This window comes from Stenella coeruleoalba, assembly GCF_951394435.1.
Source record: "Stenella coeruleoalba genome assembly, chromosome: 2".
Taxonomy (NCBI): domain Eukaryota; kingdom Metazoa; phylum Chordata; class Mammalia; order Artiodactyla; family Delphinidae; genus Stenella; species Stenella coeruleoalba.
In genome coordinates, this window is record NC_137147.1 from 75,030,643 (window position 1) to 75,057,698 (window position 27,056).

The following is a 27,056-nucleotide window of genomic DNA, read 5'->3' on the forward strand; positions in this document are numbered from 1 at the left end:
AACATGTTCTATAATCCAGCATCTTGAGACTAGTTATGGTGACACACATTGTTACATTGTGATACATTGTACTCTGAGTGGTGTATGCTGAGTGGATTGGATAACGGGATACGAAGAGGGTCTTCCAGGCAACAGTGTCTCACATAACTGTATACAAAAAGCATGGCATAATGGGACCCAGTAGTTCACTCTCACTCCATCAGTGAGAAGGACATGCTTAAATGCAGTGGGATTTCCCAGGCAATCAGTAAGGGTGTGGTCAATAAACGTGTGGGTCACAGGACCCATATCATATTTTTTATGGTACTTTTGCCAGGAAATGTGTTGAGAAGGAAATTGAAGCCATATAAGTCATTTCAGTTATACAGAAGTATGGTTATTATGGTATTAAGGTATTCTGTAAGGTTTTCTGGGCAGAACAGTTTAACTTGCAGTAGAAATTCTAATAATAGAGTAGTCTCATTCCCAAAGGTAACTCTCTGCATAGTATAAAACTACATTCATTGGGACTGGTTGGTGGAATAACTAAACTGAATTTGAGAATTATGGAATTTGTATGAAATAAATGCTTTTATTATAGGAAATGGGCAGACAGTCAGGAGATATAGCCCATCAAAGAGCCCAAATGGAACTGCCTTGTGCAGGAATCAGCCACACAAAGGAACACCCACAATGTGCTAGTAAGTAAGACAATGTTTCATGGCAACAACAATGGAACAATGTCATGTTTGCTTTTTTTTTAATAGTTGCTGCAAAATTTCTAATACTGCTGGTCTTCAATCACATTAATCCTTACAGCTCTTCGGGGAGCTAAAATCATTTATTCTCTACAATGGAATATTACTCAGCCATAAAAAGAAATGAAATTGAGTTATTTGTAGTGAGGTGGATGGACCTTGAGTCTGTCATACAGAGTGAAGTAAGAAAGAGAAAAACAAATACCATATGCTAACACACATATATGGAATCTTAAAAAAAAACAATAAAAATGTTTCTGAAGAACCTAGGGGCAGGACAGGAATAAAGATGCAGACGTAGAGAATGGACTTGAGGACATGGGGAGGGGGAAGGGTAAGCTGGGACGAAGTGAGAGAGTGGCATGGACATATATACACTACCACATGTAAAATAGATAGCTAGTGGGAAGCAGCCACATAGCACAGGGAAATCAGATCAGTGCTTTGTGACCACCTAGAGGGGTGGGATAGGGAGGGTGGGAGGGAGGGAGATGCAAGAGGGAAGAGTTATGGGAACATATGTATAAGTATAACTGATTCACTTTGTTATAAAGCAGAAACTAACACACCATTGTAAAGCAATTATACTCCAATAAAGATGTTTAAAAAAAAAAGCATTTATTCTCCAATTTACAGAAATAGCTTTTTAGACTCAGGGATAAGATAAAATGTGTTCATTAAATAAATAGAAGAGTAAAGAGTAAAACGAAGATATCTTGACTCTTGGTTCTGTGGTTGACTTACTTTAAAGAGGAGACAAGGATCATTATTTATCATATAGAAATTTGTTCAGCAACTTTGTAATAGACAGCTGAATTCCTCAGGTTACAATCATCTTCTCTGCAATAGAGTAACTAATATTGCCATAATAGAAATAAACAAATAAGGCCTTAGGAATTTACTTCTGCATAAAAGGTACTAATGAGTATGAAAATCTATACATATAAAAGTCCAGAATGTAGAGGGATAATTAGATCATTTTTCTCAGTTTTTCATATGTGTGTAGTAGTGATATCTGGGCCTAATTTCATCACAAATACATAAACCTTTGATTTTGACTTGGGCTATATATGAAAATTGGAGGGGATTGACAATATGCTACATTTTTTTGTCAATTTGCATGTAATGGTATTTAGATATTTTCATGAGCATCCTGCAGTTTAATAAACTGCTTCTTTTTTTTTACCGGTACGCAGGCCTCTCACTGTTGTGGCCTCTCCCGTTGCGGAGCACAGGCTCCGGATTTAAACTGCTTCTTATTCTTTGTTCTTTTGAGTACTTTCTGTCATTTCAGTCATTTCTTACCTTTTAGCCAGAGTTAGTGAGTCACTCCCTCAGTGTTGTGTATGTGGATGTCCATATTATCTGGAACACAATTCCCTAAAGTACTCATAAGCATTATCTCTACAAGTTAACAGAAGTTGGTAGAATAATAACCCAAAGGCCTCAGTCAATTCCGATTCCTTTCAGATAATCAAAGAAAGATTAGATATATTTTTATTATTAAGCATATTCTATTTCATTCCATTATTTCCATTAAAATTGATATAACTATTTTATATGGCAGCTCTCTGACCATCTATAGGGTCCTCTAATCCTGCTCCCTTTGGTCACAATACATCATCATTCTCTTTACCTAAGGAATTTGACATGGAGTCTTCTTGATTTGGACTTGCCCATTTGACAATAAATTGTTATACTTCTCCCAAAGAGTGATATTAGTTAATTCAGGAAATTAGCACTCTGAAATTATATAAATCCAAGCACCTTCTTAACTATTTTCACCTATTTCTTCATATAAATTTTAGAATATTATTGAAAATTTTACCCAAAAAGTCCTGTGGAATTTTTATGTTGAGTAAATTAAATTTATAAATCAATTTAAGAAGGTCCATTATATTAACAATTTTTTATTCTTTTACAGCAACATGTATACATCTTTATCTCTTCACATTTTCTCAGCAGAGCTTTGTAGTTTTTTTCATAGAGGCACATACGCTTCCTTTATCGGGCAAAAAAAATCCCATATAAGCATATCTGTATTGATTTTTTATTGCTGCTATAACAACTTTACCACAAACCTAGAAGCTTAAACCAATATAAATTTATTCTCTTACAGCTCTGTCACATGTTCAACACAAATTTCACTGAACTAAAATCAAGATGTCAATAGGGCTGCATTGCTTTCTCATTCTTCTTCCCAGGTTTATTGAGGACTAATTGACAAAAAATTAATATATTTAAAGTGTACAACATGATATAATAATTTGATATATGTATACATTGTAAAATGATTACCATAATCAAACTAATTAACACATCCAGCAAAAGTGGACCTGTGAAATTGAAACCCACATTGTTTACGGGTCGACTGTATGTAAATTAATTGTATTTCTATACATTACCAATAAATAATTTAAAATTAAATTAACAATAACATCAACAAACATAAAGTACTTGGGGACAAATTTAATTTAATATGTGTGATTACAAATGAAGATGACTAACATTGCTGAGAAAAATTAAAGAAAACCTAAATAAATAAAGGGATATACCATGTTAATGGATTGAAAGGCTGCATATCATTAAGAGGTCTATTCTTTCCCAAACTGATCTATAGATTCAATGCAATCCTAATCTAAGTTCCAGCACTATTCTTTGTAGAACTATACAAGCTTTTTACAAAAATTTACATGGAAATACAAAGAATTTGAAATAGCAAAACAATTTTGAAAAAGAAGAAAGTTTGAGGGCTCACACTACATAACTTCAAGATTTACTATAAAGTAATCAAGACAACGTGCTATTGATTTAAATATAGACATATATGTCAATGGAACAGACTATAGAATCCAAAAATAAATTGACACAAAAGGTCAACTGATGGGCTTCGCTGGTGGCGCAGTGGTTGAGAGTCCGCCTGCCGATGCAGGCGACACGGGTTCGTGCCCCAGTCTGGGAAGATACCACATGCCGTGGAGCGGCTGAGCCTGTGAGCCATGGCCCCTGAGCCTGCACATCCGGAGCCTGTGCTCCGCAATGGGAGAGGCCACAACAGTGAGAGGCCCGCGTCTTTCAACAAAGGTGTCAAGGTAACTGAATGGGGAAAAAAATAGTCTTTTCAAATGGTGCTGGATCAACTAAATAGATTGAAAAAATGAATCTCAACCTTTATCTTATACCATATAACAAAGTAAACTCAAAATGGATCACAGACCTAAAATTTAAAGCTGAAACTGTAAAATTTCTAGAAAAAAATGGGAAAATCTTCAAGACTTTGGTGTAGGCAAAGATTTCTTAGGACACAAAAAGGATCAACTGTAAAAGTAAAAAATTGAAAAATTGGACTTAAAGTTTAAATTTCTGCTCTTCAAAATATATCATTCAGAAAATAAAGCTGCAAGCCAGAGAGTAATAAAAATATTGGCAAGACATATATCCATCAAAGGTCTTATATCCAGAATATACCAAGAATTCTTACAACATAGTGACAAGAAGACAAAAAATAATGTATGAGCAAAATATTTGAATAGGAACATCACAAAACAAGATATATGAAAGGATAATAAGAAAATGAAAAGATTCTCAACAGTAATCATTAGGGAAATGAAGAATAAAACCACACACACACTCACCAGCATGCTTAAAATTAAAGGTTGACAATTCCCATTGTTGGATGTTAAACTCTTATACTTCTGATGAGAGTATAAAATCATACAATGACTTTGAAAAACTGTCTTATAGTTTCTTACAAGTTAAACATACACTTACCATGTGATCCAATAATTCTACTCCTAGTTACCCAAGAGAAATGAAAATACATATCCAAAATAACCTGTAAATAAATGTTTATAGCTACTTTATTCATAATTATAAAAAAACTAGAAACACCCAAATGTCAATCAATACATGAATGAATAACCAAATTGTAGTATGCCAATACAACAAAATATTACTCAACAATAAGAAGGATTAAAGTACTGATACCCACAAAGACATGGGTTAATCTCAGAAACAGCATGCAGAGCAAAAGAAGTCAGGCATAAAAGAGTACATATTGTATGATTCAATTTATATGAAGCTATAGGAAAGACAAATTTAGTTTACAGCGACAAAAAATCAGATGCTTGGGTTCTTGGGTGGGGATACAGTGATTTGTGGGAAGGTGCTGAAGAAACTTTTTGGGGTGATGGAAATGTTCTATATCTTGATTAAAGAGGTAGTTAGATGGGTATACCTTTGTCAAATTTTATCAAACTGTACAATAAAATGAGTACATTTTGTGTAATTAATTTCTATATCAATAAAGTTTATTTTAAAATAAGTTCTAATACATCTCCATCTTGATTTTGTCAAGTACTACAAAAAGTACAAAATAGATGTGGAAATAAATGAGAGAATCACTTTCAAAGTGACTAAATTTAATTCAGTATAAATAGGATAAGGCTTAAACACCTTGAAAATATTTATATTTGAAAGCAGGATTAAAACCACTATAATGTATAAAACACAGGTGTGATGTACAGCTTCCCAGAGGCAATAACCTAAAGAACAATACAAATCAAAAAAGTAGGTTCTCTTACAACTTTACCTGTTCCTGAAACTGAGACCATGCCCTGAAGTCTACGTGTTTTTTTACTGGTGTAACTAGAAGTCTTCTTTAAACTTTTCCAGATCCTTTTCCTTTACATATTACAATATGATCTTTTCCTTTATTTAAGTAATAGTTAACAAGTCACTCTCTTTAGTGCAGAAGTCTGCCCTGCTTCATGCCATTTCACCTAACGATTTTGATTTCTTACTTTTACTCTCATTAAAGATACGACCATAATAATATCTATAATTCCAAACCCATAATATACATGATTTCATGAAAAAACTCGTCTCTGTCTGAGATGCTTCATAGCACTTTTTATTTCCTCATTCCTAAAGGTGTCAATGAAGGGATTCAGCAAAGGGGTGACCACTATGTAGAAGACAGATACCAACTTGTCAGTGGAGAAGCTGGTGTCTGGCTGAGTGCAAATGAAGATAACATGGTCCAAAGAAGAGGGCAACCACCATGAGGTGGGCTAAACAGGTGGACAGAGCTTTCCTGCGCCCTTCAGCTGACTGTTTTCTAAGAGAAAACAAGATGATGGTGTAGGAGGCGACCAAAGCCAGGAAACAGGAGAGGGAAATGGTTCCTCTATTGGACACAATCAGCATTCCTGTGAGACATGTATCTGTGCAGGCCAGCTTGATGACAGGAGGAACATTACAGAAGTAGCTATCAATAACGTTGGGGCCACAGTAAGGTAGACGAATGGTCAAGAAGGTCTGCACCAGTGAGTGAACAGTACCCGCCAACCAGAGCACAAAGACAAGCTGTACACAGACCCTCATGTTCATTACATTGGGGTAGTGTAATGGAGCACAGATGGCTACGTAACGATCATAGGCCATAATGGTCAGCAGAAGGATCTCAGCACAGGCAAACAGATGTAGGAAGAAGAGCTGTGCAATGCAATTGTCAAAGGAAATGGTCTTTCTGTCAAAAATCAAACCCTCCAGCATCTTGGGCACAGTGACAGATGAGTGGCAGATGTCAATAAAGGACAGATTGCTCAGGAAGAAATACATGGGTGTACTAAGACGTGGAGTAAAGACTATGGTAACCATGATGAGAATGTTCCCCCAAAGGGTTAGCACATACATGGCTGAGAATGCCATGAAAAATAGTCTTTCCAGCACCCAGTTATCAGTGAGTCCCAAGAAGACAAATTGAGTCACTCTTGTTTGGTTTAGAACATCCATCCAATGAGTTTCCAAAGGATCTTGGGGGGGAAAAACATGAACGCTAATTTAGCCTTAATAGTATAGGACTGGAACTAATTGAAGTGACTCTGCATTTCTATCTGAGTTGCTTATTTGTTATCAGGGTATATAGAATATAAGATCAATTTAATAACAATTGCTATAATATACACAGTATGTATCAGGAGCCATTTCATGCCTTTTATATACACCATCTTATTTAACAATAACTGCACCATGGCATAAGCATTATTGTTCCTCTCTTGCAGATAAGTGGGCTCTACAAGAATAAATAAGTAGCCCAAACCCTTAGCCACTACGTAGCTGGCTTTTTTCATTTCAGTCTAATCCACAGGTAACACTAAATTAATATTCCAAAATACAACTCCCAGCTAAGATCATTCACTATTTCATTCTTCCTATCAAATTAAAAGTACCTTCAAAGCCTGCAACAATCTGCTGCACATTTATTTTTCCAGTATGGCATCTTCTCTCCAGCCAAGCAAGTTACCATGCTCCAGCCATGCTACCTCCACCAGCTTACATTCCAAAATCTTTGTCTGTATTTATGTTGTTCCCTCTGCTCAGAAAACACACCCTCTAATCAACTGTACTCTCCTCATCACTGACTATTAAAACACTTCATTCTGTAAGACTACCTCAAAGAGCAGTACCTTTAAGAAAACTTGACTGAGGCAATCAAATCCTATCTCTTCCCCTTCATACTTCTTTTTTTTTGCTGATGATTTTTTTTTTTTTTTTTTTTTTTTTTTTTTGTGGTACGCGGGCCTCTCACTGTTGTGGCCTCTCCCGCCGTGGAGCACAGGCTCCGGACACGCAGGCCCAGTAGCTATGGCTCACGGGCCCAGCCGCTCCGCGGCATGTGGGATCTTCCAGGACCGGGGCACGAACCAGTGTCCCCTGCCTCGGCAGGCGGACTCTCAACCACTGCGCCACCAGGGAAGCCCCATACTTCTTTTTTATAAAAGAAAGTATAAAATAAGATATCTGGTTTTGCTCCCCCATTAAATTGAAATTTTCTTGAAAAGCGATAGCCACATATGACTTATCCCTTGCAGCACTTAACGTGACATCTGGCACACAGTAGTTATGCGAAAGATATTTTTATTTGAACTGAACCTACCTTTTTAGGTAACCTGCAAAAGAATCCAATTCTTCTTCACAATGGAGCTAATAACTGACTTTAAAAACCTATTTTTTTACAAAAAAAAAAAAAAAAAAACCTATTTTTTTAATTCTGTAATATGATTTGTCCCCTAGGAGATATTATTGTTTAAACACTAAAGTTATATTACCTGTAATTTTCTATACTGATTGGCTGGCCGAAAACTATAACAGAGTTTAGGAAACATTTACCACAAACCATAAAAAAGATTTATAGGGACTTCCCTGGTGGCGCAGCGGTTAAGAATCCACCTGCCAATGCAGGGGACACAGGTTCGAGCCCTGGTCTGGGAAGATCCCACATGCCGTGGAGCAACTAAGCCCACAAGCCACAACTACTGAGCCCACGTGCCACAACTACTGAAGCCCACGCGCTTAGAGCCCGTGCTCCACAACAAAGACAAGCCACTGCAATGAGAAGCCTGCACACCACAACAAAGACCCAGTGCAGCCAAAAAATAAATAAATAAATTTTAAAATATATATATTTATATCTTGATCTAATTATTTCACTTGTAGGAATTTCCTAAGCATCCAAACTATTGAAAAAGCTAAATGCAAGAAAACATTAATTAGAGCATTATTTAAAGTAACAGTCACGGAATAGTTTTTTGAAGCTTAAATGAATATAGCAAACCTGATATATAATGATATTTAAATAATATATAACTTGAATATAATGAACTGTATGCAGCCATTAGAAATGGTAATAACAAAGGATTACCAATATGAAAAAATATTGAAATATTACGAAGAATTAAAAATGAGATAAAATTTGTTTATACAGTCTCAAAATTTTTAAATATACATAGTGCCATATAAATTATCAAAATACATATAGTAGACTAGAGAAAATGCTGCAATACATATGATTAAAAAGAGTAATATTCCTAGTGTTCAAAGATCTCTTAAAATTTGACAAGAAAAGACAAATGACAATTAAATATGGCCAAAAAACTATGAATAAGCAAATCACAGAAAAAGAAATGCAAATAACAAGTATGAATAAAAAGATGCTCAACTTCAGTAGTAGGTGAAAAAAAACAAATACCTTTCGTCTCTCTTCAGATTGGCAAAGGTGTAAGGAACTGAGCACTGTATAGACTGCTACTGGAAGTAGGTGTTATTAAGAGCTTTTTGCTAAATAATCAGGCAGTACCTATTAAAAATTTAAATGCCGGGCTTCCCTGGTGGCGCAGTGGTTGAGAGTCCGCCTGCCGATGCAGGGGACACGGGTTCGTGCCCCGGTCTGGGAAGATCCCACGTGCCGCGGAGCGGCTGGGCCCGTGAGCCATGGCCGCTGAGCCTGCGCGTCCGGAGCCTGTGCTCTGCAACGGGAGAGGCCACAACAGTGAGAGGCCCGCGTAACACACACAAAAAAAAAAAAATTTAAATGCCCATACCGGTAACCCAAGAATCCCTCTTCTAGGACTGTAGTTCACAGAAATAAAGCAATCAGGAATTAAGGATATATTGATATGTTTATTGAAAAATGTTAGCAAAACAAGGTACTGGAAATAAACTGAATATTTATCAAAAGAAAAATAGGTAAATAAATTTTAGTACAGCAACAGTATGGAATATTATATAGCCATTAATAAGAATGAGTTGGATCTATGTATAATGACTTAAACAGTGGTTCTCAATGTGGCTGCACTTCAGAACCACCTGGGGGCGGTTTCTAAATTTTGCTGCTCAGGCCTCACCCCAGAAGATTAATTCAGAATCTCTGGAGGTTGGACCCATCAGTACTTTTAAAGCTCCTTGGTGATTCCAGCATACAGCCAAGATGGAAAACTATTAACTTCAAAAAATGTCAACAATATATTGTTAAGTGAAAAGAGTGTGCTATAAATATATTGTGAACCAGGAGAGAAGGGAAGGAGGAAGGGAGGGAGGAAGGGAGGGAAGAAAGAAAGAAGGAATAAACAAAGGAGCAAAGTAAGGAAGGAATCAAAAGAGATTTTATATATATATACACACACATATATATGAATATGAACTTATTTACACATATTCAAACATATATATATATTCATGAATTCTGTTTGTATGTATTTATCCCTAAAAAGAAAGATGATATGTGCTAAAGAATACACACATATTTAAACACTAGTTACCTGTGGAGGTATAGAATTGAAAGGAACACTAGTAGCATTTTATTAATTTTTATATTATACTCTGTAATTGTTCAAATTTGTATATAAGCATGGGTTACTTTGTTTAAAAACAAAGTATTAAAAGCATGCATGGGGGGAAAAAACAAAGGAAATGAAAATGCTGACTTCATGGGATTATGAGTACATTTTTCCTTCTCCACATCTAAGGGCTTATGATATAGTTTTATTTCTTTTTTTAATTTTTAAAACATATTTATTTATTTTATTATTATTTATTTGTTTGGCCGGGTCTTAATTGTGGCAGGCAGGCTCTTTAGTTGTGGTATGCAGACTCTTACTTGCAGCATGCATGTGGGATCTAGTTCCCTGACCAGGGATCAAACCCAGGCTCCCTGCATTGAGAGTTCGGAGTCTTAACCACTGCACTACCAGGGAAGTCCCTAATATGGTTGTATTTCTTATAAAGCAATATTCTTAAGATGGGGAGGACTTTTCTCATAAACTCCTGGTCAGCAATGCATTAGTAGCAGAGAACCAAGAGCTGTTTTGCTTTCCACTAAGGAGAGGGTAGAGGCTCTTCATAAGAGCACATAGGGTGGTGATTTCAAATAACTATGACCTTTGGCCGTCAACCTCTAAGCCTCAGTTTTCTGAACTGTAAAATAGGAACTAGAGGCATCTTTTCTATGTGAGTAGTTGTAGCAGATGTCTAGGTCTCCTGTCAAAAAGATCAATAGAGAAACCAGGGAATGGGAAGAATCTCTGGCTTTGAAGAGCATCATTAAAAATTGAAGCTCAGGCCTTAGCAGGACTGGGTGGGGTAACACCAGCCTTTCCAGGCAGGGTGGGCTGGGAACTACCCTCAGCCTTGGCTCTGAATTAATTCCCCCCACCTAGGCGGTAGCACGGGAACCCTCCACACGGTTCCAGCTTTTCTCAGGAGGCTGTCAGCCCTGCCCACCCACCTCATCTCCTGCACTGTTGGCCGCCCAGCTTCCAGGTGTCTGCTCCTCTGGTGAGATGGGGCCAGTAGACGCTCTCCTCAGCTCCTTGCCTGGGTGGGCCAGTCAGCCTCCAGGACCGGCAGAAATCCTCATTTGAGGGTCCCACCGAGTTCCCTGGTCAGAGTGCTGCAGCTGAGTAGATAGGCTGCTTGGGAATACTGCTCAGGTGCTGCAGAAAGCCTTCTTGGAATCTGACATGTTATCCCTTTGGGACCATTGGCCAGCTGCTCCTGACTTGGCCACTTGAAGGCTCAGACTGTCCCAGTCTCTGAACTGAAGAGAACCAAGACTATTAGCATATCTCTCACCACCATCAATGCAAGGTATTTCAATGAAGAGTATCAGGAGGACAACTACAAATCCCACACTGGCATGTGCAAGTTCTGAGGAATGGTGGAATAACCCAATGTGTCTGGGTGACCTTTGGAGACAGCTGAGATAGAGCTACAACAGGGCAGTAGCGGACACCAAACTCATAGCCCATCTTCCCCAGCCGTGTGGCTGACAGGGTCTTGGTGCTCCAGCCGGCTGTCAGGCCTGAGCCTCCGAGGTAGGAGAGCCGAATTCAGGACACTGGTCCACCAGAGACCTCCTGGCCCCACGTAATATCAGTCGGCAAGAGCTCTCCCAGACATCTCCATCTCAACACTAAGACCCAGCTTCACTCAATGACCAGCAAGCTCCAGTGCTGGACACCCCATGCCAAACAACTAGCAATGCAGGAACACAACCCCACCCATTAGCAGAGAGGCTGCCTAAAATCATAATAAGCTCACAGACACCACAAAACACACAACTGGATGCAGTCCTGTCCACTAGAAAGACAAGATCCAACCTCATCCAGCAGAACACAGGCACCAGTCTCCTCCACCAGGAAGCCTACACAACCCACTAAGCCAACCTTACCCACTAGGAGCAGACACCAAAAACAACGGGAACAACGAAACAGCAGCCTGTGAAAAGGAGACCCCAAACACAGTAAGTTAAGGAAAATGAGAAGACAGAGAAATACACAGCAGATGAAGGAGCAAGGTAAAAACCCACCAGACCACACAAATGATGAGGAAGTAGGCAGTCTACCTGAAAAAGAATTCAGAGTAATGATAGTAAAGATGATCCAAAATCTTAGACATAGAATGGAGAAAATACAAGAAATGATTAACAAGGACCTAGAAGAACTAAAGAGCAAACAAACAATGATGAACAACATTGAACAATAAATGAAATTTAAAATTCTCTAGAAGGAATCAATAGCAGAATAACTGATGCAGAAGAATTGATAAGTGACCTGGAAGATAAAATAGTGGAAATAACTCCCGCAGAGCAGAATAAAGAAAAAAGAATGAAAAGAATTGAGAACAGTCTCAGAGACCTCTGGGACAACATTAAACACACCAACATTCGAATTATAGGGGTCCCAGAAGAAGAGAAAAAGAAAGGTTCTGAGAAAATATTTGCAGAGATTATAGTTGAAAACTTCCCTAATATGGGAAAGGAAATAGTCAATCAAGTCAAGGAAGTGCAGAGAGTCCCATACAGGATAAATCCAAGGAGAAACACACCAAGACACATATTAATCAAACTATCAAAAATTAACTACAGAGAAAAATATTAAAAGGAGCAAGGGAAAAACAACAAATAACATACAAGGGAATCCCCATAAGGTTAACAGCTGATCTTTCAGCAGAAACTCTGCAAGCCAGAAGGGGCTGGCAGGAGATATTTAAAGTGATGAAAGGTAAAAACCTACAACCAAGATTACTGTATCCAGCAAGGATCTCATTCAGATTTAGCAGAGAAGTTAAAATCTTTACAGACGAGCAAAAGCTTAGAGAATTCAGCACCACTAAAACCAGCTTTACAGCAAATGCTAAAGGAACTTTTCTAGGCAGGAAACACAAAAGAAGGAAAAGACCTACAATAACAAACCCAAAACAATTAAGAAAATGGAAATAGGAACATACATATCAATAACTATCTTAAATGTAAATGGATTAAATACTCCAACCAAAACATAGACTGGCTGAATGGATACAAAAACAAGACCCGTATATATGCTGTCTACAAGAGACCCACTTCAGACCTAGGGACACATACAGACTGAAAGTGAGGGGATGGAAAAAGGTATTCCATGCAAATGGAAATCAAAAGAAAGCTGGAGTAGCAATTCTCATATCAGACAAAATAGACTTTAAAATAAAGACTATAAGGGACAAAGAAGGACACTACATAATGATCAAGGGATCAAACCAAGAAGAAGAGATAACAATTGTAAATCTTTATGCACCCAACATAGGAGCACCTCAATGCATAAGGCAAATGCTAACAGCCATAGAAGGGGAAATCGACAGTAACACAATCATAGTAGGGGACTTCAACACCCCACTTTCACCAAAGGACAGACTATCCAAAATGAAAACAAATAAGGAAACACAAGCTTTAAATGACACATTAAACAAGATGGACTTAATTGATATTTATAGGACATTCCATCCAAAAACAACAGAATACACTTTCTTCTCAAGTGCTCATGGAACATTCTCCAGGATAGATCATATCTTGGGTCACAAATCAAGCCTTGGTAAATTTAAGAAAATTGAAATCATATCAGGCGTCTTTTCTGAAAACAATGCTATAAGACTAGATATCAATTATAGGAAAAAAAAACTGTAAAAAAAACAAACTTATGGAGGCTAAACAATACACTACTAAATAACCAAGAGATCACTGAAGAAATCAAAGAGAAAGTCAAAAAATACCTAGAAACAAAGGACAATGAAAACACGACGACCCAAAACCTATGGGATGCAGCAAAAGCAGTTCTAAGAGGGAAGTTTATAGCAATACAAGCCTACCTCAAGAAACAAGAAACATCTCAAATAAACAACCTAACGTTACACCTAAAGCAATTAGAGAAAGAAGAACACAAAAAACCCAAAGTTAGCAGAAGGAAAGAAATAAAGATCAGATCAGAAATAAATGAAAAAGAAATGAAGGAAACGATAGCAAAGATCAATAAAACTAAAAGCTTGTTCTTTGAAAAGATAAACAAAATTGATAAACCATTAGCCAGACTCATCAAAAAAAAAAAGGAAGAAGACTCATATCAATAGAATTAGAAATGAAAAGAAGTAACAACTGGCACTGCAGAAATACAAAGGATCATGAGAGATTACTACAAGCAACTATATGCCAATAAAATGGACAACCTGGAAGAAATGGACAAATTCCTAGAAAAGCACAACCTTCCAAGATTGAACCAGGAAGAAATAGAAAATATAAACAGAGCAATCACAAGCACTGAAATTGAAACTGTGATTAAAAGTCTTCCAGCAAACAAAAGCCCAGGACCAGATGACTTCACAGGCAACTTTTTTCAAACATTTCGAGAAGAGCTAACACCTATCCTTCTCAAACTCTTCCAAAATATAGCAGAGGAAGGAACACTCCCAAACTCATTCTACGAGGCCAACATCACCCTGATACCAAAACCAGACAAAGATGTCACAAAAAAAGAAAACTACAGGCCAACATCACTGATAAACATAGATGCAAAAATCTTCAACAAAATACTAGCAAACAGAATCCAACAGCACGTTAAAAGGATCATACATCATGGTCAAGTGGGGTTTATCCCAGGAATGCAAGGATTCTTCAATATACACAAATCAATCAATGTGGTAAATCATATTAACAAATTGAAGGAGAAAAAAACATATGAACATCTCAATAGATGCAGAAAAAGCTTTCGACAAATCCAACACCATTTTTGATAAAAACCCTCCAGAAAGTAGGTGTAGAGGGAACTTACCTCAACATAATAAAAGCCATATATGACAAACTCACAGCTAACATTGTTCTCAATGGTGAAAAACTAAACCATTTCCACTAGGATCAGGAACAGGACAAGGTTGCCCACTCTCACCACTATTATTCAAATTAGTTTTGGAAGTTTTAGCCACAGAAATCAGAGAAGAAAAAGAAATAAAAGGAATCCAAATTGGAAAAGAAGAAGTAAAACTGTCACTGTTTGCAGATGACATGATGCTATACATAGAGAATCCTAAGGATGCTACCAGAAAACTACTAGAGCTAATCAATGAATTTGGTAAAGTAGCAGGATACAAAATTAATGCACAGAAATCTCTTGCATTCCTATACACTAATGATGAAAAATCTGAAAAAGAAATTAAGGAAACACTCCCATTTACCATTGCAATCCCACTACTGGCATATACCCTGAGAAAACCATAATGCAAAAAGAGTCATGTACCACAATGTTCATTGTAGCACTATTTACAATAGCCAGGATGTGGAAGCAACCTAAGTTTCCATCGACAGATGAATGGATAAAGAAGATGTGGCACATATATACAGTGGAATATTACTCAGCCATAAAAAGAAATGAAATTGAGTTATTTGTAGTGAGGTGGATGGACCTAGAGTCAGTCATACAGAGTGAAGTAAGTCAGGAGAAAAACAATGGTTCTGAAGAACCTAGAGGCAGGACAGGAATAAAGACACAGACATGGAGAGTGGACTTGAGAACATGGGGAGAGGGAGGGGTGGCCTGGGACAAGGTGAGATAGTGGCATGTACATATATACAAATGTAGAATGGATGGCTCGTGGGAAGCAGCTGCATAGCACAGGGAGATCAGCTCTATGCTTTGTGACCACCTAGAGCGGTGGGATAAGGAGGGGGTGAGAGGGAGACGCAAGAGGGAGGGGATATGGGGCTATGTCTATACGTATGGCTGATTCACTTTGTTATACAGCAGAAGCTAATGCATCATTGTAGAGCAATTACACTACAATAAAGATGTTGAAAAAAAATTGAAGCTCATGCATATTTGACTTAAGAAAAATCTAATGGAAAGCACTGAGTCTTGGGATTGGCTGAAATTCACAAAGCCACAGTAATCCCCTTGATGTCCTTAGGCTCTTCCCAGGGGCAGCAGAAGGTAGTTATTGCATCTTTAGCACCAGAGAAATCTAGACAGTATTAGTAAAAAGTGGTTTTGCTCTGGTTTTAAAAAGAGATGGGCTGAGACTTTGACTCTGAGATTAGGTGACTTTGGAAAAATGACAGCCTCTCTGGGCTTCAGTTGCCTCGTGTACAAATGGAAATACTAAACCTACCTCATGAACTGTTATAAAAGTGTTTAATGTATTGCCTGGCACTTGTCACACACAGAAAGTCTGTTCTATTTATTATAACTAAGAGCTCTCTGCAAAAAACCATCCCAAAAGACCCCAAGAGAGAAAATGTAGGACATGTTCTAGGCAGCCTAAAACCAGGACGACAAAAAAGCAGATGAAAGAAAGTGAGGAGTCACTAATCAAACAATATTTAGTGAATGCCCCAGCAGGATCTGTGCCCAAGGAACATTCTTCCTGCAGACTTCACAGGACTCCCTCTTTTTCATTTTTAAGGTCTGATCTCAAATATGATCCCTCTCATGGAGTCCCTGCAGACGATTATAACTGAAAGAACACTGCCCACTTACACAATATCCTAGTCCATCTTCTTTGTAGCACTTATAAACACTTGAAATTATCTGAATTATTTGCATCCATGTTTATTGTCTGCCTCTCCAAATATAAAACCTTCGAGGGTAAGAACTAGATCTGCTTTGTTTACAGCTACATCCCCAAAACTTGTGTTCAGCAGCAAATGAGATCCCAACACCCAGGTGGTAATAAGTTCAGCAGTGACTAAGACTTCCATGCTCCAGAACTACAGAAGCCCCTGAAGAAATGCTAGGCAGGGGCTCTGCCCTAACGAATCCATAAAAACAAAAACATATATAATCAAAGCTAACCACAGTGTATACTGCCAGTTGGAAGTAAATTTAACACTCTCCCGGTTTTTTAAGATTTCATTCTTCTGAAAAGATGCATAGCACCTCCTTTAACCTTCCCATTACATCTTTCTCTACTTCTCTTCAGCCTTTCCATTCTTTGCCCACCATCATGCTGATCTGTTTCGTTCTATATTTTTTCTTCTCTCTTTTCTATCTTCTGAAGGTAAGAAAAAAAGTCTGGGGCTTCCCTGGTGGCGCAGTGCTTGAGAGTCCGCCTGCCGATGCAGGGGACGCGGGTTCGTGCCCCGGTTCGGGAAGATCCCACATGCCGCGGAGCGGCTGGGCCTGTGAGCCATGGCCGCTGAGCCTGTGCGTCCGGAGCCTGTGCTCCACAACGGGAGAGGCCACAACAGCGAGAGGCCCGCGTACAGCAAAAAAAAAAAAAGTCTGGAGGGCTTAGGAAGCATAATCAAAAATTTGGAGAAGTGAGGCACATTGGAATGGCCAATAAACCTGGAGGGAAGAAATGTACACACAAAGAATTGTTATTCTTAGTTATTAGTGACACCTGAGCAGTGCTATCCTGCTGTAAACACATTAAATTTCACTCATTCCTTGAGTCATCCAGTGAATTCACAGATGGACTGATCCATGAATAATTTGGCAGATCGGGACTTTCAAATGTAGAAAAAAAGAATCAGGGCTTACAAACTAAGGATGTTAAAAAGAAAATACTGAATTCAAATCATTGAGGTCAAGTAAAAATTAGTGTTAAAGTGTCTCTTTTATTGACTTAGTAGTAGAGCTTTTTAAAAAAATTCTTTGGAAAAAAATAGCTTCATTTTTAAACTCACAATTGAATGTATCAAAATTTAAGCCTTGAATTAAACTTTTATTTGTACTTGAGAGATTTAATCTTTTAATCTATTAATCTAAAGACTAGTTTCTTTATGATTTTATTTTATATTTTTAATTGAAGTAGAGTTGATTTACCATGTGGCAATCTCTGCTTACAGCAAAGTGACTCAGTTATACACACAAAGACATTCTTTTTTTTAATATTATTTTCCATTATGGTTTATCCCAGGAGATTAGATATAGTTCCCTGTGCTATACAGTAGGACCTTGTTGTTTATCCATTCTAAATGTAATAGTTTGCATCTACCAACCCCAAACTCCCAGTCAGTCCCTCTCCCTCCCCCCCTCCCCCTTGGCAACCACAAGTAAAGAGTAGTTTCTTAATAAATGGAGGGTTGAGAAATTAATCATAGAGATAATATGGGAACAGGATGCCCACATTCTACTATGAACACTGAAGAAAATTAGAAAAAGAAGAATGCCTATTCTCTCTGATATAATAACAAGTTCTTCTTTTAAAAGTACTTGTAGTTTTTTAGCAAGGAGCTCAATGGTGGAAATAAATTTTTTAAAGCATCCATTCTGCCTAGGCCCTTCATCAAAACTCCCTCACCCCAGGAAGTCATGATGGTTGTACTTCTTTCTTACACCAACAATAATTTGTCATAGAGTCTTTCCTAGAAAAACAAAGGTTTGATGGGATATTAGAAAAAGAAGTTGTTGAAACCCACAAAGAAACCAGCAAGACTTAAGTGTTAAAAAGAACAAGAAAAACTACCAGGTACAGACATGCCTAGCAGATGCTGGCTCACCCTCCTCCCAGCCACCGTCATTACTGCCACTTCACAGAGAGCTTGAGACTTGAAGAACTGAGAACCTCCAAGTACATATACATTAGCAGCACACAAATGCTGACCTTCAAGGCCCCCATGATGCCTTCCTTTCTCTACTCTCCAAGCCTCCATCTCATTCGCTTGCCTCTCTAGGTCTCTAATACCTTCCAACCATAATTCATTGAACCAAGACTTTTGGTCTTTAACTTCTCTTGGTTCACCCTATATCTTTGACATCACACCCATCTTGGTGTCATATATTTATATACATGTTCTCATTAGGAAAGCCACATAGTGGAAAATGGAGTGGGAAAAATACCCATAATCCCACAACTAATTTAATTGCTGTTATCATATTACTGTTGTCTTTAATTTGTTCTAATTGTATTACAAACATGTAATTCAACATTCTATTTTTCTCTCAGTATTATAAGTATATGGTTGAATGACATTTCATTGCATACATTCCACCTCTGTGGCCATTCAAGATGTTTCTAGTTTCTCACTGTTAAAAATAATAGTACAATTTATTCTCAACGTAACCGTGAGAAATCCTATTAAAATCTAGGTCAGGTCGTGTCATTCCACCAAAGATTTCCAATGGCTCCCCATCTCACATCTTGTAAAAGTGAAGTCTTTACAGTATCCTACAAGGCCCTAAATGATACAGCTCTCCATTACGGCTCTAACCTTATCTCCTACCACCCTCCCCTTCATTCACTCAGCTCCAATCATATTGACCTCCTTCCTATTCCTCAGATACTCTAAACACGTTCCCACCTGAAGGCCTTTGCACTGGTTACTTCCTCTGCTTGGAACCTCTTCCCCCAGATCCCATAGTCAATCCCTCACCCCCTTAGTGTATTTGCTCAAATATTACCTTCTCAATGAGGCTTATACTGATGATCTTATAGAAAACTGAAACTCACCCAGAATCCCCAGCACTCCTGATCCCCTTTACCCTGATCTACTTTTTTACTTTTTGAAAGCACTCATCACCTTCTAACATACTATGTATTTTACTTATTTAATTAGTCTATTGTTTATTATTGTCTGTCACCTGCTTCTAGAATATAAACTCCATAAGGGCAAGAACCTTTGTATGTTTTGTTCAATGAAGTATCTAAAATATCTTAAAAAGTACATAGAACAACAATATTAGCTCAACAAATTCTTTTGCATGATTATAACTGCTCCAATATTTAAAAATTGTTTTTTAGAAATTGATTATTAGAAATTAATTTACTAACTCAAAGGTTATGACTCAAAATACAGTGCTGTCAAACTGCTTTCCAAAATGTTGGCAGGGTTGAGTTAATTTACTCATGGTTACTCAGTTAACTATTGGTTGAAATAGGATTTGAATTTTCCAAAGCCTACACTCTCTGTTAAGCCTACACTCTCTGCTTAACAGAGATTGAACCAAAAAACATAAAGTGGCCTTTAAGGAGCAAGAAAGTGCAACTATGCACATCTTGAAGGAAAGGAAATATCTCATTCATTTTTCTACCCACATAGTAAAGTATGTGGCACAAAGGAGAAACTCGCCAAATACTCCATGAATTAATTGAAAAACTATCTGTAAAGTAACGCTGCAAGTAAGGAACATGAAAAGTCTCAAAATCTGGGGGGAAGTTGATCTGTGCATTAAAATAATTGCTCAGGGACTTCCCTGGCGGTCCAGTGGTTAAGACTTTGGCTTCCAATACAGGGTGTGCAGATTTGATCCCTGGTCAGGGATCTAAGATTCCACATGCCGTGCGGCCAAAAAACCAAAACATAAAATAGCAGTAATATTGTAACAAATTCAATAAAGACTTTAAAAATGATCTGCATCCAAAAAAGTCTTAGAAAAATAAATTAAATAATTGCTCAGATTTTTAAGGAAAACAGTAAAAATCTTATCTACAAAGGGGCAATTGAACTAAAAGGACCAGAATCCTCACTGGACATCAGTATTGTTATATTGGTGTGTATTGTGTATATTGATATTCTTCATAAAAGGCTAAAAGAAAATGAAAATCTGTCCCTTCCTACCCTTTGCCTGTCCTTCTACCTTTCTCCCAAGAGCTTTGCAATTCCCACACTAGCTCTGCAATATAGACAGTAAGAACTTTCCCATTTTTCAAATCACTCCTCTCAGGTGTATAGTAAATTGTCGGGGATCAGGCATCGTAAGCAGCAAGAATCTCCTTTACCTCCTGAATCCCCAGTTTCAGCCCAGTTATTTTGCTGTTTGCTCAGAGATACTCCAAACCCTATCTTCCTCTGCCTCTTCTCCGTTTCCTCCTGATCTCTAGTTCAGCACTATAGGCTCGAGTCTTCGCAAAGACACACTTAGAGAAGGCTCCTTTTGCCAAGAGGAACCTAAGTTCCATCCTAGTAGACTATCATCCTTTTAGCTTCAAATGAATTTGTAAAATTCTGAGTTGCCACGATCTTGCTTGGAGAGATCTTGTATGAGAGAACTGCCTGTGTCAGTTGAATGCCAGGGGCTTAAACCCTAAAGAAGAGGCAGGTAGAAGCTCACAGGGACACAATAAACTTTGACAGCTTTACTTCTCTAATAAAATGGAATGCAGCTAAAGTTCAGAGATGTTTTGAGGCTTGCCCTGCTTTTGCATGGCAGATTGGAGCTCTGTCCCAGTTCCCCTGCCCTTAGATTTTTCCACTACTCAGCAGTTGCCTCCAGAGAGCTGAGCTAGATTAACTCCTAAATCTTTTAGTATATTGTACTTAGTTTCTTTTTTAAAGATTTTATTCTTCACAGCATATTGCATTGTTTTTTTTTAAAGATTTGATTCTTCATAGTATATCATGATATGATTTATCTGGTTCTCAATCAAAACAGGAAAAGAAACCTCTGAGAAAGAAGCTGCTCAGAGGTTTTAGAGGTGAGGATTGTTTAAGGGAAGAACCAATGGTGTCCTCCTCTGTATACCAAGGAAGCACTCAACAACACTCCCTCACACATTACAGGGATATGGTCATGGTGAGTTCTGTTCCAGAGGGTGAAACTGTGTAGGGAAGCCCAGGAGAGCAGAACTATCATTCCTCAGCTGTAGTCTTCCTTATCTTCTCCAGAACACCCCACTTCTAACTTGTATTCAGACTTCTGTGCGCTAACTTGTAAGCGCACAGAAAGGACAAGCTTTCTCTGGTGGTAATAAGAACTCCTTTGCTTAGGCAAACAAGCAAAGACTGAATGACCATATGGCACTAGAAGAGACTCATTCTTTCTTTGGAAGGTTGTATCATATTCAACTTTCATTCTATAAACTTGTAGTGCCTAGGCAGGCACTGTGCTAGGGATTCAAATACAAAAAGGCAGAGAGAAATGATTGTCTTGATCCCTCCCCCATCCCCAAATCCATAATCATGACTTTTTTTGATAACTAGAAAAAAGAAACAGGTACTGTGGCAAACTCTAAAATGTGACAAGTCATAATCCGAGGCATTTTGAAGAATCTTGGAGGGTGTGTGTATTAGGGGGCAACGGGGTGGAGGGGAGTGTAGGTGCCTTAGTAGGAAGCAAGAAACACATTGAAAAAGTATACTGAGTTCTGAGACAGAAGAGAGGTTAAATAATTCTTATAATTTAAAAGGCCTTCTATTAACCTTCTAAATACCACACACTTATGCACCATATCAAACAAGTGATTGAGTCTTGCTCAGTACCATTGTATATGTGCGTACCCAAAAAACATGGCAAGCAATGAAAATAAAGAGGTGGTGAAACTTACCAGTTTTCTCCAACTATGCAAGGGGAGCTTAGCTAATTGTTATAATGTTCTTTCCTTTACTTCTTTCATAGTTTCTTCTGAAATGAAACAGACAGAAAGCAAAATATTAAAAAACACAAAATAAAAAACATTCTGATTTGGACATTAGTAACTGGTTTTCTATTTAAATCATTTCACCCATTTAATATTGGTCTCTGAATTTGTTAATCTCTTTCCTTCTCTGTAAATTTTGCATTTGTCCTTTTCAATACTTTTGCCTTCTTCTGCCAAGGTAGAACCAAGCCTACTTGCCATTCCATTTTAATCATTAACTACCATGGGCACCATTAGAACTATATTTGAACACATTTCAAAATCTGTTACTCAAAGGCCATTCATTAATTCAACAAACATTTATTATAGAAAGAAAGTATTTATCTTTAGCTAATATAAATTAATTGAATACTTTATGAGATATGACCTGATACTAACTTTAAGCTTAAAATTTTGTGTCAAGAAAATACAAAAGTGTTTTGATTTTGGTAATCATGTCACAATGTATATATGTAGCAAATCATCACATTGTCACCTTAAATATATATAATTTTTGTCTGTCAATTATACTTCAATAAAGCTGGAGAAAAAATATAAAAGTTTTTTAAGGAGTTGTGTCAAATCAAATCCAGTTAGTCTTAGGTTCTGTTATTGTCCTGCTGAATCAAAAACATTATTAAATGAAGACTTATTTTGTGAGTTAATATATCCAAAAATTTGGTTTCTGCTTCTTTTTACTCCTTTAACCAACTCATCTATCATATCTCTGGTACACTTGGGCAAGTCACTTAACTTTAATATTCGTTATCTGGAAAGTAGGTAATAATTTTACCCCTTTGATCATTTTTTTATTATTATTTATTTATTTGTTTATTTTTGGCTGAGTTGGGTCTTCGTTGCTATGCGCGGGCTTTCTCTATTTGCAGAGAGCAGGGGCTACTCTTCGTTGCGGTGGGCGGGCCTCTCATTGCAGTGGCTTCTCCTGTTGCGGAGCACGGGCTCTAGGCACACGGGCTCTAAGCACACGGGCTCAGTAGTTGTGGCACACAGGCTTAGTTGCTCCATGGCATGTGGGATCTTCCTGGACCAGGGCTCGAACCCATGTCCCCTGCATTGGCAGGCGGATTCTTAACCACTGCGTCACCAGGGAAGTCCCTTCCCCTTTAATTATTGTGATGGTTAATTTTTTGTGTCAACTTGGCTAGGACATAATACCCAGTTGTGCGTTCAAATACAATCTAGCAGTTGCTGTGATGGTGTTTTTAGATGTGATTAACATTTAAATCAGTGGTCTTTGAGTAAAGCAGTTTACCCTTTATAATGTGAGTAGGCCTATAATACAATCAGTCAAAGTCTTAAAAGAAAAGATTAAGATCCCCAGAAGAAGGAATTTGGCCTCCAGACTTTCTTTAAACTCAAGACTGAAAGACATAGTCCTGCCAGAATTTCCAGCCTGCCGGACCTGTCCTGCAGACTTCAGATTTGTCAGGCCCCGCAATCTCCTGAGCCAATTCCTTAAAATAAATCAATCTCTCCCTCTTTCTCTCTCTCACACACACACACACTCTCTCTCTCTTTCTCCATATATAGAGATAGAGATAGATAGATATATAAAATTTATTTCAATCGAAAGATAGATAGATGATAAATAGATATATATAGAGAGAGAGATCCTATTGGTTATGTTTCTTTGGAGAATCCTAGCTAATACAATTACCTTCCTTGCAATGGTTTTAGAGGTGAAAATGCGGTTTAGGTTTAGGAAAGTTTAGCTACACAGGAAGACCACTGTTCATTTATCATTCTCAGGAGATAAACTTCTCTTGAAGATCTTATTATCTTCTCTCTCCTTCCCTCAGTATCCACCTTAAATAAGTAACAATAACCATTATCACCTTATAGAGATGAGGCAGAAAGAGGATAGGAAAACTCTGTGTCATTAAATCAAATCAATCAACCCAGGAGCACTATTAAACTCTGTCTTATAAAGGCCAAAGCAATATTCTTCAATGTATAATCAGTAACATTTGTTTATAGACCTATCTTGCTTGTTTAATATAGATTTTCCACTGACGTCAAACACTTACATCTATTCCTGTACCTCCTCTAATGATTCATTTCTCCTCTTATACCCTGTTACAGAAGCCTAGGATGTAAAATCCCAGACTACAAAATTCTGCACTGTGGATTTCAGTCTTGAAAGCTTTGTGATTTTTATCTATCTGACATAGGATTTTGAAGTGATCATTGCATGACTATAACTGAACTTGCCATCAATGAATACTCAGGGGTATTATTAAAAGTCTTCCATTCCAATGAATTTCCTGTTATTAGTCCCATTCACTTAGCAATTTAATAAGTGGACAATAAAGCCAGGAGACTCCAGATAGGGAAGAGCTCCAAACCTTTGGTAATTTGCAATACACACCAGGGATTCAAAAAGTTCACTGACAGGTGAAAGCTCACCCATGAATACTAAGTAAGTGGTATCAATCCATGGGCTCCCAAAAGACCAATAAGCAGCCTGGAACTTAGTTTCCAGAAATATCTGACTCAACACCTCTTTGTTTTTTCTACTGCTTGAGTAAAAGTTCAGAGCCCAAACAATGTCCAGAGCATTTCACAGATTGCCTACCTCAAGGCAAAGAGTATCAAGATGTTTTGTAACCAGCTAGCTTTTTTTTTTTTTTTAAAGAGTTATCTCTTTATTTATTTATTTTTGGCTGCGCTGTGTCTTCGTTACTTCACACGGGCTTTCTCTAGTTATGTTGAGTGTGGGCTACTCTTTGTTGCCATGCACGGGCTTCTCATTGCAGTGGCTTCTCGTGTCTCAGAGCACGGGCTCTAGGCTTACAGGCTCAGTAGTTGTGGTGCGTGGGCTTAGCCACTCCACGGCATGTGGGATCTTCCTGGACCAGGGCTCGAACCCGTGTCCCCTGCACTGGCAGGCGGACTCTTAACCACTGTGCCACCAGGGAAGCCCACCAGCTAGCTTTTAAATCTGCTTAAAAGAATTTTGACTACTCAGAGCAAAAATAATAATGATGCATTGTGGAATTTGTAACATGCAGGAGTAAAATATATGAAAATAATAACAAAAAGACTGGGAGGAGGAAAAAGTAAGTTTGAAAGATTCTTATATTATGTAGTCAGTGGTATTTTATTTGATGGTATGCTACATTAAAGATGTATACTATAAATGCTAGAGAAACAGCTACAAATAAAGAGGTATAGCTAATTAGGTAATAGTGGAGATGGAATAAAATATTTTTTAAAAACTCAATTAATCCACACGAAAAAAGAAAATAGGAAATAAATAGCAAAATGGTAGATTTCAACCAAACCCCATCAATAATCATATTAAATATAAATAGTATAACTTGTATCCAGAATATATAAAGAACTCTTACAATTCAACAATAAAAAGACAACCCAGCTTAAAAATGGACAAAGGATTTGACTAGACATTTCTCCAGAGAAGATTTACATATGTCCAATAAGCACATGAAAAAAAATTTCAACATAATTAACCTTTCAAGGAAATGAAAATCACAATGAGATACCACTTCACACCCACTAGGATGACTAAAATCAAAAAGACAGACAGTGACAAGTGTCAGAAAGGGTGTGGAGAAACTGGAATTAGAGAAACTTACTTGCAGGAATGTAAAATGGTAAGGTACTTTGCAAAACAATTTAGCAGTTTCTCAAAATGCTGAGCACATAGCTATCATAACCCAGCAAATCTACTCCTATACCCAAGAAAATTGAAAATGTATATTCACACAAAAAGTTGTATATGAATATTAATTGCAGTGTTATTCATAAAAGCCCCAAAGTGGAAACAACCAAAATGTCTACCAACTGACAAATAGATAAACAAAGTGCAGAATAGCTGTAAAGTTGAATATTATTCAGTAATAAAAAAGAATGAGGTAGTAATACATGATACAATATGTATCCAACTTTGCAATGTAGGAGATGGAGACACTGTGGAGTTTGATGTTTTGAGGAGAAAAGGGTATGGAGGTAGCAAATGTTACAGGCCCTACTGGAGTTCCAGTGCAAGCAGTAAATATGCAGCAGACTGTAACCATTATAGATGCTACCCACATGGTAGAGGTTTTCTACCAATTACCAGAATTACCAAAACAGTAAGAATAAGGAAAAGAATGAGGGATGGGAGAGTGGTCCAGAAGGCCAGGTCCAATAGGGCCAGCCCAACCTCAGGCCACAGTTCTCATCCTACTACACACGGAGACCTATGAGCATTGACCACAGTATTCCTCTGGTGCAGGAAAAAGTAGTGGAATGTGCTGATAACCAGGGGATAGGAGATCAAGGTAGACTAGTGTCAAAAAAGAGACATCGGGGCTTCCCTGATGGCGCAGTGGTTGAGAGTCCGCCTGCTGATGCAGGGGACACAGGTTCGTGCCCCGGTCCGGGAAGATCCCACATGCTGCGGAGCGGCTGGGCCCATGAGCCATGGCCGCTGAGCCTGCGCGTCCGGAGCCTGTGCTCCTCAACGGGAGAGGCCACAACAGTGAGAGGCCCGCGTACCGCAAAAAAAAAAAAAAAAAAAAAAAAAAAAAAGACAGTGTAGGGGACTGGTTAAGCGCAAATTCTGAGGCCTGACTTCTAGGATTCAAATCCCATTTCTGCCACTACCTGTGTGACCTTAGTCAAGTTACTTAATCAGTCAGTGCCTCAGTTTACTCATCTGAAAAAGGGGTATATACTAGTACCTTCTTGATAAGTATGGCCAGGACCAGGGTGAAGCAAGAGAAGCACCTAGGGTGCAGAGGTGCACTTGCGTGTCTCTGAGTCAGTGTCTCTTAAATTTTGTTTCCCCAGATGCCTCTCTTGCCCCACACCTAGTCCCAGTCCTGCTCATAAGGTTGTTGTAAACATTAAATGAGCAAAAACACTTAGAACAGTGTA

The 27,056-nt window shown here is 38.0% G+C and overlaps 2 protein-coding genes across 4 annotated transcripts in view; one reads left to right on the forward strand and one right to left on the reverse strand.

Annotated features, from left to right (window-relative positions):
- SALL2 (spalt like transcription factor 2) overlaps positions 1-27,056 on the forward strand; it is an 802,697-nt gene that overhangs the window by 744,958 nt on the left and 30,683 nt on the right. Inside the window, exon 1 of one of the 3 annotated variants that reach the window (XM_079912228.1) lies at positions 479-680. The exons of the other annotated variants lie outside the window; for them this stretch is intronic. The gene's annotated coding sequence lies outside the window, so the exon portion shown is untranslated. Of the gene's footprint in view, positions 1-478; positions 681-27,056 lie in introns of those variants that run through there. 3 annotated transcript variants of the gene reach the window in all.
- On the reverse strand, positions 5,606-6,536 carry LOC307181610 (olfactory receptor 4E2-like; the record flags this gene model as incomplete). Its single annotated transcript, XM_079912231.1, is given in 2 exon segments — positions 5,606-5,770; positions 5,772-6,536. Coding segments are annotated over 2 exon segments (927 nt in total). The 5' UTR covers positions 6,534-6,536.